General features: G+C 37.0%; 1 protein-coding gene across 3 annotated transcripts in view; it reads right to left on the minus strand.

The window, feature by feature from the left end:
- Positions 1-151: 151 nt before the first annotated feature.
- The window catches only part of mcama (melanoma cell adhesion molecule a), a 91,506-nt gene continuing 77,589 nt past the window's right edge, over positions 152-14,068 (minus strand). For 2 of the 3 annotated variants that reach the window (XM_079606029.1, XM_079606027.1), the window contains exons 8-16: positions 12,623-12,770; positions 11,705-11,820; positions 11,438-11,579; positions 7,509-7,639; positions 7,282-7,423; positions 6,787-6,825; positions 5,748-5,877; positions 4,129-4,258; positions 3,796-4,022 (exon numbers count right to left, since the gene is read on the minus strand). In XM_079606029.1, the coding sequence (XP_079462155.1) occupies positions 4,002-4,022; positions 4,129-4,258; positions 5,748-5,877; positions 6,787-6,825; positions 7,282-7,423; positions 7,509-7,639; positions 11,438-11,579; positions 11,705-11,820; positions 12,623-12,770 (999 nt within the window). In that variant the 3' untranslated portion in view covers positions 3,796-4,001. Of the gene's footprint in view, positions 4,023-4,128; positions 4,259-5,747; positions 5,878-6,786; positions 6,826-7,281; positions 7,424-7,508; positions 7,640-11,437; positions 11,580-11,704; positions 11,821-12,622; positions 12,771-14,068 lie in introns of all 3 variants that reach the window. The other variant, XM_079606028.1, reaches the window with a different exon arrangement.

Here is a 14,068-nt window from a genome sequence, read left to right on the forward strand (position 1 = left end):
CTTCGGTTGTGGATTCAGATCTGCTAGAGGAAACACAAATGGACACCTGGAGGAAAATCCTGCATCTAAAAGTATGTATCAAAATTGAAGCTTTCCAAGATGCTGGAGACAAACATTGAATGTAACACATCTTTATTTTTTTTTATTTTTTGGCCAAATTTTATTTAAAAAAAAAAATGCAAGCATCAAACCACAAGTACTTAATTTACATCCATAAGTGAAATCAAAACATAAAACATTGCGGAACTGTTTGCGAACAATCTACAACGAGAATGATAGTTTGCGCCATTACAACATAATTAGCTCACAAGGACAGGCAGGAAAAAGGTGCCAGTGTATGCAGCGGTTCGACAGTGTTCTGACAGTCTCAAATGACTTGCACTTATATTTAGAGAGTGTAAATATTATTAAAATGCAACTTTTGCAAAAAAAAAAGAAAAGAAAATATGCCTGTGTTTCTGTTACATCAATAAACGCAAAGCTTTTTTAAATGAGCAAAATAACAAAAATGGACGACATCAGCCTACTTTTTAGATTTTTTGATGGTATTTAACAATAACATTGAGGCTAAAAGAATGCATGAGCACAGCTATAATCAAATATGAATTGTCCAAGTGTGGTTTAGAATGGCAACAACAGTCCTGAAGATATTAGGTTCAGCTTCCTCGAGCACTGATGTAGATAACATGTGTGTCATGTCCTTTTTGAACAAATGCAAAAGCCAAGGCCATCATGTCAGCCACATTCAACAATATGAAACAAGAAAAACTCTGTACATTAGAACAAATCACATTGACGACTGTAACAAAAGTCTAAAACAAAATGATTTAAGGATCCAAACGTTTTCAGGCTAAACCGTACAGCGTCTTTTTATAAAACGTATAATTATTCATGGCATTTACGAAAACAACAAAAACGTTCCCCTCACCAAATACAGAGACATGCGCAAAACGAACAGGACAACACAAAGGTTTCAGTGTAACTTACATTGATGTGAAATGAAGACACATTTCCGCAGGCACTGCAGTTGAGGCAAAAACAGAGGGAGCTGCAATTCCCCTCAGCAGTCAAAACACAAAGAGCTACAATTTCCTTCCCTACGACTATTTACAAACAGTAAATGAGCTCTGCAGTAGTTTGAGTTGGACCGTACACACACTATTAAGTGTCAGCTCTGTTTTATAGGCTGAATCCTGGTCATGTTTATCCATTTCCTCGGTTTACTGCCAAGTTGAACGGGGTTTCTTAATATTGTGAAGGGCTGTGTGTACACATCTGTTATTCTCAATGACTTTACGTGGGTTTGTTTAAGTACCGTAACAGCCTTTGAAACGGAATTTGCATTTATTATTTGGTCCATTTGTGATTTACTGGAATATCAGAAGACATGACAACGTTTTCTGTACTGTACATAGAAAACAAAATCAACTTTCGCCATATGAAAATCAAATGTTTTTTTTGTTTTTTTTCAAAGTATGCTTTCTGCGGCATCACGCAAGGATTGCAAAACTAAATATTTTCTGAACAGAGCTTAGAAAAGCACAAGTGGAACGAATTGGGTCACAAATAGGATCAATAAAACATATTTATAATATATACATTTTTGTGGTCTAAAAACAAGATGTCCACTCTGCAGTCTGTATCGCGCTGATAAACTGAATTAAATTCAATGGGTAGTGGACACAAACCAGGTTAAGGTTAGGGTGTAAGGCAGGTTTAGGGGTTAGTACACTCTAAAAAATGATGGGTTGCTTCTACCCATGTTTGGGTCAAATATGGACCAACCCAACCACTGGTTCAAAGTCCCCCTGTAGTCAATCATTGTATCCCTTAAAACTCATATTCACCTAAATGCTTTAAGCGTTATTGACTATTTAAGAGATCCACTCGTTGATGATCACATGTTGATGTGACTGGTTACAAGGTAGTTTGTGACGTCAGAAACAAAGAAGAAGAAACGTTTTTGAGACTGTCTTTGGTTCACTGCAATTTTAAAGAGAAAAGACTCATCAATGGTGTTTACTTGCACATGGTTAATCTTAAAGCATATTAAAAACACCACATAGATATATAAACAATATTAAAACCTTGATTTTCACCACAGGGGGACTTTAAATTTGTAAATTACCTTTTAAACTCATTGGTTTATTATAATGGATTTAATCCAGTACGTCATCGAGCTACAGGCTCCAGTGATGGCAGTCTCTCTAAAAAAGACATTTTGTCTCATTCGTTAAACAAGCAGAATGAATTTAGTCTGTAAAAGCATTTTTACATTCAAATCAATGTCACAATTTGCACGGTTTTGTCGCATCGCCAAAGCTTGAGGCTGTCTACATTGGATGCGCCAAATCCACTTTTCCTGTTGTTGAAACTATCGCAAAGAGTACGTCAGCACTAGAACGGGCCAACCGTTTACTGACGGCGACTCTAAAGCCTCGTTCAGACTGTCAGTCCAAATCTGTTTTTTTGTGCAAATCCGATTGAAATACGACCAGATTTAGCAAGTGTGAACGGCAAAAAAATCACATGAAATCCGAATCCGTTTCGAGCTACTTTCAAATGTGGTGTGAAATCCTATTCAAATCGCATTTCTGGAAATCTGTTTCAGTCCGATCGTTCTGGGGTGCGTTTCCCGTACAATGACATAACTCGCTGCTCAACTACAACAGTACGATGCATCGTTGAAGAAATCAACTAACTAGTCATGACTGTTTCCCAAAACTGTATTGTCGCAAATTGGTCGTTCAACCACGTTGGTTAATGATGTCACACACGTGGTGGAGTAATAACTACTTTAAATGAATCTGTTTGAGATCGAATTAATGGTAGATTATACTAAAAGATGCAGATTGTACTGAATGTCATCTTGCTTATGGTGCTCAAGATAAGGATTTATTGAGACAGCTGTCGTTCCAACCACACAACTGCGATGCTGTTTGCGAATGTTCGTTGGAACGATGGTTTCGGGAGTCACCAACTCGTTGAACTACGCTGACAACGACGGAACTTGCGGCCATAGTTGGCTAACGATGCTTTTGGGAAATGCACCCCTGATCAGATTTTGCGTGGTTTGTGTGACTTTCTCACGCCACGTAAAATGGAAACATGCTAAAAGTCGCTGCTGAAACAGTGCCGGAGGAGAAGAATATGAATATATAACGGAGACATGTTTTGAGACTGGCGGAGACTACAGTACGGAATAAAGCCGCGCATACCAGCCTCCTTTGGTTCTGCCGCTGCCTCAGAAGTAGTCCAGCGCGGCGGCAACACATTTACATTTTGTAAATAAGACAACATCTGTATTGCAAACCCTTGCAGTTGTTGTTGTAGTTTTTGGCGTATGCCTACCAACGCAACGTCATTGCCATAAAAACAATGCAGATATTCCGGAAAACAAAAGAGCAGCATGTGACACACAAATCGGATCAGGGGTGCGTTTCCCAAAGCAAACTATGGTCGCAAGTTCCGTCGTTACCAATAGAGTTCAACGGAAATTGCAGTCATAGTTGGCCAACGAATGGTTTGGGAAACACACCCCAGAACTGTTGCGATACAAAATGTGGACAGTCAATAATTTTAGATCAGATTCCAATCGGATACACAAATAATCAGATTTGGACTGACAGTGTGAACGCAGCCAAAGCGTTGCATACAGTGTAGACAGCATCAATGTAGACAGTTTTTTTCAACCAGTTTGCTCTGTAAATCATTTTGCTTGTTTTTCATGGAAAAGGTCCACTGTCTTGAATTGGTCGATGGTTGAAGAAAAACATTAAAGAACAGTAGAAAATAGAGAACTATCTTCCTTTATGGATCAGCTCGCTTGCGTCCCATTTATCCAAGCATGAATACTGCTGCTCACACACGAGATACAAAAGTACAGTCCACTTTATCCAGAAAAGGTGGCTGCTCCACAAGACGGTCTCCAGCTCTTAAGACTTGAAGTTGGGTCAGCAGGGAGGAGCAGATGCCATCTTTAGTCGACGACAATCCTCCGTTTATGAGCTAAGGATGTTGTTCTTTATTTCAGGAAAAATATAATAAAGTTAAAGGGATGTTCCTGGTGGCCATCTCATCTTGATAATTGCCATGTACTTTGAATACGAGTTAAGTATAGATGGTTACCTGGTCATTGAGAGGTTTCTTTTCCCCATTGACGCCCTTCAGTAGGACAGACTCCTCCGTCTTTTTTGCCTTCATCTCTACGACGATGTCATCTTTGCTAGTCTTCTCCTTGGTGCTGTAGGCATTAATGCTGTAGAGATTACACACTAATAACACACCGATACACTAGACTGCACCATTTGGCTGCACAGTTTTACTGTACTCAAATTATATCATAATCACTTAAAAAAAGACTTCATCAAATTACCCTAACAAAAAGTTATGTGGTCCCATAGTGAAGTCATGTTATTTAAATCTAATGGTTCCTGCTTTCATTTTTTGGAAAGTTTTTGTATGCATTTTATTCCTAAAATAGTAAAATTTGATATGGTTCTATACACTACATTAGTAATTGCAATAGTAGTAATAATACTTCATGTTAATTTCAATGTACAGTAGCATTCAAAAGTTTGTCACTAAGATTTGTTTTGGGGTTTTGAAATAAATTAATACTTTTATTCAGGAAGAATGCATTAAATTGATAATAAGTGACAGTAATACATGTTTAATGTTACAAAAGATTTCTGTTTCACATAAATGCTGTTCTTTGAACTTTCCATTCATCAAAGAATCCTGAAAATATGTGCAATGTTTTCAACATTAATAATAAAATGAAATTTCTTGAGCAGCAAATCAGCATATTAGAATGATTTCTGAAGGATCATGTGACACTGAAGACTGAAGTAATGACAGTTTTGCCATCACAGGAATTAATAAGGCCTACATTTGAAAAGATATTAAAATAGAAGACAGTTATTTTAAATTGCATTACTATTATTTCACATAATATTATTATTGTTTTGTACAGTATTTTTAGCCTTGGGGAATATAAGAGACTTTTTTTCATAAAACTGTAAAAACTTGCTGACAACAAACTTTTAAAAGGTAGTTTATACTAATACATATTGAATAGTTCAAGTTGGATAAATTAACATTAATGTAGTATGAACGAACATGAATTAACAATGAACACATTTTTTTTATTACCCTTAACCTAGATTAATAAATGCTGTAAAAACATTTAGTTCATGACACCTAATATAAACTATACCTAATTAAACCATATTATTCAATGTTTTCATGAAACAGTAATAGAGATGCCCAAACTTTTAACTGGTATACGGTACTTCATGTGTGATATACCATAAAGTTCACATGGTGTTACTGCAGGATACTTAAAAAAAAATGTAAAAAAAATACCATGGCATCTTTAGATGCAAAAACCTTGATAATACCATATCAACTTATAATAGTATATAAAAGTATAATAGTGCAGGGTTTTCTAGACCCCCCAAAATATGACCATCCTCATGCAGGACCACTATTGTTAAAATGGAGCTATATATTTTCATGTGTAAAGACCCAATTTTTACAGTAAAAATGTGGGTTAATTTTCTTTTTTCTTTATTTTGAAAGGCTTTAATTATTTTAATAAAATTATTCTTTATTTATTTTTGTAAAAAAAAAAGTTTTATAGTTTCTCTCTAAACTTATCTACAGACCCTCTCACACTCCAATGCAGCCAGTTTGAAAACCCATGTACTAATGTATACGAAGGGGGAAAAAAAACTATTACATACATTTCTTGCTTGCCTGAGCGTCCACAGGGTAACTTGCCCTTTTTATACAGGAAGTAGAAGACGCTTCCCAGGATGGCCAGCAACAGGATGCTCACAATAATCACCACAATAATCACTCCACTATTATCAACTGCAAAGAGAACAAGAGACGTCAACATTAGCATGACTGACTGACATATAATAACCAATGAATTATTACCCTTTCAACAAGACTAATTAAGACTAGATTAATTCATGCTGAAATGCAATAAATGTGCTTCCGGGCAAAATACAAAAGTGAAATCCCATACCAGATCACGAAAAGAACACTGAAGGGCACGTTACACTGCACTTTTTAACAATGGCTGGAACATGTGGATTCAAAACGTGTGCCACATGACAAGGACGCACGTCCTTGTAAATGAGACGAGTTTGGTATATGAAACATATAATTAGAGTGTTTTAGTAAAATGGAATAAGAGACTCATATATCCTCAGAGTCAAATAAAGAAAATTAAGGAGCGCCATTCAGAGGAAGCGTCATCAAATGCTATAAATAAACACAGAGACGACAAACAATTGTCTGGGAATGGATTTTATGAGTTAAATCTACTCAATAAAACAGCAGGCTGCCACCACAATGTTCACCATAATAGTTTAACAGTCTCAGTTGCAGCCCAGCACTTCAAAACAGTTGTTAATATATTCGCATAGAACTAATTATACATTCATCTTGGAAAACATTCAGCGCTAGATCTGCCCCTACTATCTGAAGTAATGTCTGCTTCAATTTTTGCTAGTTTTTTTTTTTTTTTTTTTTTTGCACTATGACTTTTCTTCACACAGAATTTTAAATATGCCCAGAGGCCGACACACAGAGCCAAGCTAACCGAGCTGCTGTGGAGGCTTCACCATATAAAATCGATGAATTATTCAAGTACATAAGATGATCGTTCATTGTTTGGTTGGGATGGATTTTGCAGGGATTAAATGGCCTGGCTGTTGATTTAAAACTTGTGATCTGTTATGAACAGAAGATGAAAAAAATAACAAATGTTACCTGAAGTTTTTCTAGCCGTTGGAGTCTGGGAGAATGGAACTGGGCGAAAACAGGGAACAACATTAACATTTTTTTATTCCAAACCGCCAGTATTACCAGTGAAATCAAACAAGCGACAGTAAAGACCTTTATTATGTTACATCTGCTTTTAACATAAGAAATGCACCAAATCAGCATATTAGAATGATTTCTGAAGGATCATGTGACACTGAAGACTGAAGTAATGATGCTGAAGATTATATACAATTATATATATATATATATATATATATATATATATATATATATATATATATATATATATATATATATATATATTATAGATATCACATCTACCTATATTAAAATAAATATTACATTTATAACTATACAATACATTGAATGTATAATCAAAAATACTATATTTAACAAAATTGATCATTTTCATCATCATTAATTATAGTGATTATGTTTCCTGATTTTCAGTGTAAACAAGGACAACATATCGACTCTTACTGCTCCTGATGTTGTAGATCTTGGTCTCTATTCCAAAGTCATTTGTTGAATTGCAGACAGCAACAATGTCAGTGGTAACTTTAAGCGTCACAACACTGTGGACTTGCTCCTCCGTCTCTCTTTTAACAACCTCACGCCAGCTCTGAGAGTACAACACACATACAAGACAAAAGCGTCAATCCAAGCTCTGTGTAACACGAGCAGAGGACTGAGAGGAAGTCTGTTACCTGGCTGCCAGTGATGCTCCAGGTGATGGCGGGTCGAGGGTAACCTCTCACCTCACAGCTCAAATTTAACCAGCCCCCGACCTTTTCTGTCAGCTCAATCTCCCTCTCCGCATCCTTCATCTGAGGCGCACCTAGAGGAACAGAACCGGTAACAACTTTAGAAATATACTGCTGTATAGCTTTTTTCAGCAGTTTATAATGCCCTTTATTATGTTCAAAAAACATTATTTTTACATTGTAAAATGCAGCCCTGTTAAGTTCCTGTCTCTATGAAGCCCCTCCTACCTAAAAATGCAATGTCAGCTAGACCAGTTTGTTGTGATTGGTCAACCGCTTCCAGCGTGTTTCGGAAATGTCACGCCCTTACCATAACTGTGAGTTTCAAGTATTTTTTTTACAGTCTATGGTTTCAACCAAGCGTGCCGCACAAGCCATGAAAAGTGAAGCCAAAGCGTCTCGATCGCCCCCCGGTGATTGGTCCTAGTATAGGTCAAAAACCCCGCCTCCCCATGTTATTTAATGGCACGTGAGGCCAACTAAACAATTAAATTACACTTCAAATAATTTTTTCCAAAGATGGTTTCTGTCATTTACTGTAGTTTGTATCATGCTGATGTAAGTTCAAGTGTTTGTTTTGAAAATAAGTTAGTTTTTAGTTTAGTTATTTGATGCGGTGTTGTGACGTCATGATTGACAGCTGTGACTGACAGCTTCGGAGGACTGAGAAGATTGGAGTTTTAAATTTAATATCTACATTTCTATAAATAATTTAAAAAGTGCAGGAGCGTGTGCTTGCGATTGATTTTGCGAGTGTGAGGGCGGGGCCTTGATTTCGCGGCTTTACTTCCTGCTCACTACTGCGCAGACTCAGGTCCCGAGATCGCTACTGCGCAGACTCAGATCCCAAGGTGTCAGTGCCATATCGGGACACTGACGGCTTTACTTCTCACCAATGGAAGAGAGCGAAAGGGCATCGTCCATCTTTTTTTACAGTCTATTTCAACACACTACTTATTGAAAACTGTTGACTTTCAATCAGTTTACGTTTGCCAGTGGGGGACTAGTTCACCCCAGATGTCCGGTTAGAGACATGAAGAAGCAGCATGAAAGTTCTTTGTAGCTTAATTTTCTCCACAATAATCCCATACAGCTTCAATCAAGGTTTGTTTAGCACGTAAGTGCAAATGATTACATTTGTGGTTCCATGAGTATGTGTGGTCTAAAACAAAACATACAAGATAATAATCAATATAACAGAAACACAATTCAATAACAAGATAAATATATACAATATGATGTAGCAGAAATGCTTCCATGAACCATAAACATCATGTGAATACATGAACGCAAATCAAATCACTACTTCTGTGTGAAGTATCCTTAAACAAGGAATATAAAATAAATACAATCAAACAGTTAACAGAAGTTAAATACATAAACCAACTTACTTTCTTAGAATATACGCACACATCAAATGGCAAGAAAGCATCGAGTCCGTCTGCTACATTCACTCCATGCAGAGCCATTTAATATCAAGGGTTATCAATGCCACCTGCTGGAGATGGGCGGAGCCTAGTGTCTTTACATTGCTGCTTTGACAGCGTGCTCTGACATTGGCTGATTGCTAGAACAAGTCTCACAGACACAAATCCAAATACATTTACAATGGGCCTTTTTAACACTACTAATGCTACTCAACCAGGTCTCGCCAGTTTTTTACGTATTCCTTGGGCTGTCAGGGTTGGGTTAAGGGATGAGGCTCAAGATGCAGAAAAAACACATCCCTCTCTTCATTGCTCCGCCTCCAAAGCTCACCCTCCAATCCTAACTCCAAGTCGGTCTCGAACCCTGATCGCTGGCATGCGAGGCGAGTGCACTAACAAACAGTGAACACCGCATTCTCTAGCAGTCATCAGTCTGCACAACTCTCACAGGCTGGCCTCGGTTACACACGCAATGCAAGAGTGGATGTCTATTTGTCGTAGCAGAAGTGCAACAAAATAATGCTTCACAAAAAATAAAGCGAAGATGATGAACCGACGACAAGAAAGCACAAAAAAATGTATATACATACACAAGAGAAAATACAACCGAGAGTTCGTTGCAGGGGCGTAGAATTTAGTAGGGACGCTAGGGACGTGTCCCTACCAATATCCAATGACCACTGATTTGTCCCTTGCAATAATTTAGATTTTTTAAATATATATATTTATATAAAACGAACTTTATATATAAATTAAAATATATGTATATATAAAACCACTCTTACAAGAGCGTTCTGTGAAAAAAGCGCAATTCCTGGTACACAACAATTGGTTAATATATCTCGTAGAAGTCCCGCGCCTCGCAAACCCACATTGCTAATCCGATTGGCTGTGCTTTTTCTTTCTAACTTGTGAGAGGCTGTAGCTTAATTCGGTTGTGAGAAGCGGCAAAATTCCTCCGAAACCTAGATGCGGTAAGTGAGGGAGAAAGAAATCAACAGCTCTGTGAACGTCAAATATTGATTCTGGGACAGTGCAGTTTTTTTTTCAATGTATGACAATCGCGGATAAGTAGCCAACCCAAACTGTGTGTGTGTCTGGTTGGGTGTGTGTGCGTGTGTGCGTGTGTGCGTGTGTGCGTGTGCGTGTGTCTTTCTGTCTCTGTATGTCCTGGTAAACCCTTGTGGGGGTAAAATGCCCCACAACGATGGCAATATTTGAAATACTTATGTGGACAAGGATTTTTTGATTCACATGAGGAAAACAGCTTATAAATTATCTAACTGATGTTTTTGAAAATGTAAAAATGCAAAAAAGTTTTCTGTGATGGGTAGGGTTCGTGTAGACTTTTTTTACACAGTTTGTACAGTACAAAAAATGTGTGCGTGTGTGTGTGTGTGTGTACACTTTGTGATGGGCACTTACACTAAAAGATCATGACAACTATTTTATATGTGCTTGCTATTTAAAAAGATTTATAAATCTGACAAATCATGTTTCTATTTAAGTCTAGTGTTTTGCACAAGTTTCTGTAAGGGTTGTGTAAAATATGAATTTTGAACTTGATACAAAAAGTGGAAGTCTGCAATGTCCTGACCTGAGCTTACTAATATAGTGAAACAAATGTGTTTGTCAATTAGGCTTTTTTTTATGTGCTGAGTCAGGATGGCAGCTAAAAAAAGAAAGGTAGACATTAGGAGCTACTTTAAAACAAATACAAGTAAGTCATTTAAAATATTTTCTCAATTGCTAAAGTGTAGAGTCATCAACAATTTTTTCTATGTTTTCTCTCCCTGTTAATTCCGTCAATGTGTTGTTTTGCCAGCTGAGGTGACAGAAACAGTCCTGCTAGGTAGTTGCTCAGGAAGAGAGGCAAGTGGAGAGCTGAAGTCACAGCTGAGGTCAAGTTTTGACATGATGTTGACATGTTAGTAAGTCTGTTAAACGGCTTTCTTGTCATTATTTGTTACCTGTAACATTACATAATTAATTATTGCATTACACTATAAGCGGAGTAAAGTTAATAAGTCAGCCAAACTGCCTCCTTGTCATTATTTGTTATACTATTAATTTCCTGAATCCTCAGCTTCCGGGAATGTCCCCACCAATCTCAAAATCAAACCTACGCCTCTGGTTCGTTGTTAGATGTCAAAAGCACAGCAGCTCGAGACTAACCTTTTTTTCGGGTCCTAAATCTCTTTCCTGGTCATATCCCTTCAGTTTCCAGAGACATTACGAAAGAGAAAAGCTCATAAGAATATCAGTCAGCCATCTCTCTTTCTACAGTCTTCCTTCCTTGCTCGTTCTCTCTCCTCCACTGTAATATAATATGGCCTCTAATGCTGATGGGCTACACGTTTGTTGTGTTGATCCAACCAACTTTCAAACAGCGTTTTTCAAATATCACCTGCTCCAGCTTTAAATACTTGATGAGCTCTTCCTTACCCTGTACGATGATATGGACTGAACCGCTGGTCTGCAGGCCTGGAAGAGACGGTACAGTCACTGCACAGTCATACTGTCCAGCTGTGTCAAATGTGGCGTCCTGCAGCTGCATTATGTGTCCTCTTCCGACCTCAATCCCATCCTACACACAAACAAACGCACGCAAACAAATTTAGCGAGGAGCAGATGGGGTGAAAAGAAGGTCTAAACAGAATGTGGAAGACTAAACGAATGTGTCCAGACTGCTGAATCACACTGCAGTGTTACCTTAAACCACACAGTAGCGGTCTCTAAAGACGACAGGGCATTGCAGGTCGCTGTCAGACTCTCTCCTTTCAGCATGACCTCGGAGTCTTTGGGCATCACCACGGCTGGGTCCAGATCTGCACACACACACACACACACACACACACAATTACAGAATACATTTTTATTCATATTGCACCAGAAAAACATAATTACTTTATTATTTATTTATTTTTCAATATAGAAAATTCAATAAAGAGACTAACTTCATTTTTCAATGTTCTTCATGTTTCTTCTACTAATTTGTTATTTACTTTGGACTAAAGCATCTGCAAAAATAATAAATGTACACTACAATTCAAAAGTATGGGAATGGTAATATTTTTGAATATTTTTGAAAGAATTCTCTTATTCTCACCAGGGCTGCACTTATTTGATCAAAAATACAGTAAAATAGTAATGTTGTGGAATATTATTACAATTTAAAATAACTATTTTCTATTTTAATATATTTTGAAAAGTAATTTATTCCTGTGATGGGAAATATGCATTTTTATCACCAATTACTCCAGTCTTTAGTGTCATTTCTTCAGAAATCATTATAATACCGGTATGTTGATTTGATGCTCAAGAAACATTTCTTATTAATATTATTATTGTTGAAAGTGGTGCTTAATATTTTTGTGGAAACCATGATTATTATATAATTATAATTTTTTTTTAACAATGTACAAATCTGCCATGTTTGATAAATGTAATGCATCCTTGCTGAATAAAAGTATGAATTTCTTTTGAACAGAATAGTAAATGTTATTCAACATTATTAAGATACCAGTTCTAATGGATGATCACATAATGGTAGTGGTGTGCAATTTATTTCTAGTTTTAAAATCAGGGTGTGTAAAATTGTGTAAAATCAGGTTGAGAAGCAGAACTCACAGTGCACAGTGAGCTGTAGGGTGTCCACCACCTCATCGTGGTTCACTGCATCCAGGTCCAGAGAGTGACATTCATACACATCACTGTCTGCTCGAGACACCTCCTTCAGAACCAGCAGCCCATGATAGGAATCCAGCTCCACATCTGACTGTTGTGAGCAGGACACAGAGAACAGTGGGAATGTCTATCATACTGATTAAGATTTCCCTTAAATTATACATTATCATACTTAAATAGATTAAATTATCTTAAGTTGGACAAATCTATCAAAGTCATTATCCAAACCGAGATGCAAGGATGCTGGAGCATATTTGTTAAAAAAATTATCTTCTGAAATGAATGACTTTGATGTAAATACAAAATACTATGAAGTAAATAATGGCCTGTATAATAATAAGAGCCAGACTGAGCCAATCAACAGCTCTATTATTTACAAGTCATTCTACAGCAGTTGTTTTACAAAGGTGGTCTGTGTAACGTGGTATATAGATAGTATTAATAATCAAAACAAAACAACAAATTTAACACAATTACTAAAATAGAATTAAAATGATGTAAATAAATTGTAATTGTCAAAGAACCAACACTGAATTCATTGATGGACTAATCAACTAATGACAAAAAATTACTTTGACAAATGTCTTAACATTAATTTTTGACTAATAAGTGTTAATTTTCACTGTCTCACTTCAATATGTTCTGCACTAGGTTATTTTATAGCCTATAGACTGGGTGAAAAAAGTGTGGTAGTATGCACACCAAATAATTGAACTTTAATGCTGTGAAATTATTCTGACTGGGTTTTATTATATTATTGCTGTTTGGAGTTCCAAACACCTGCAGTATTCTGACTTGGTGTGGATTTTAGCGTACGCACACTCTTAAGGCCCTGTTTACACCTGGTATTAAGATTCGTTTTGGTCGATCGGTAGATGAGGCAGTCACATACCCGTTTACACCTGGTATTTTAATCCGTTTCTTTTGTGCACTTACAACCACTTCTGTCCTGATTTCTTCAAAGGGAGGGTCTATGGGCGGGTAAATGTTTTTTTTGTTTGTTTTTTTCAGATCTTTCAATCTAGACAAAATAAGCTTGTGCAATTTACATGAACGCGCAAGGAGACGATAGAAAAACATAAGGAGAGCAGCTTTTGTTTCTGACAGCCGCAACACCGAACTGTTAGAAATCAGAAAAAGTGTGTTAGAAATCAGGAATGGTGAGAGAACATTGTGCTTGGTAAATTTTTCGTCTTTTAACCAAACTTGGGTCTCCAGCCGACAAAGTTTGAATCCCGTCTGGCTAGCACGCTTCCTATATAATGTTTACGCATTAGGTCAGTAGGCGGTCCTTTGTGGCTGTTGAACCGCATTCGACCACATGAGCGTTTACACTATGAAAGCAATCCGGTCAAATGCGTTTTCGACTACCTCTGGAAGTGGTCAAAA

Source organism: Phoxinus phoxinus (assembly GCF_949152265.1).
Source record: "Phoxinus phoxinus genome assembly, chromosome: 3".
NCBI lineage: Eukaryota > Metazoa > Chordata > Actinopteri > Cypriniformes > Leuciscidae > Phoxinus > Phoxinus phoxinus.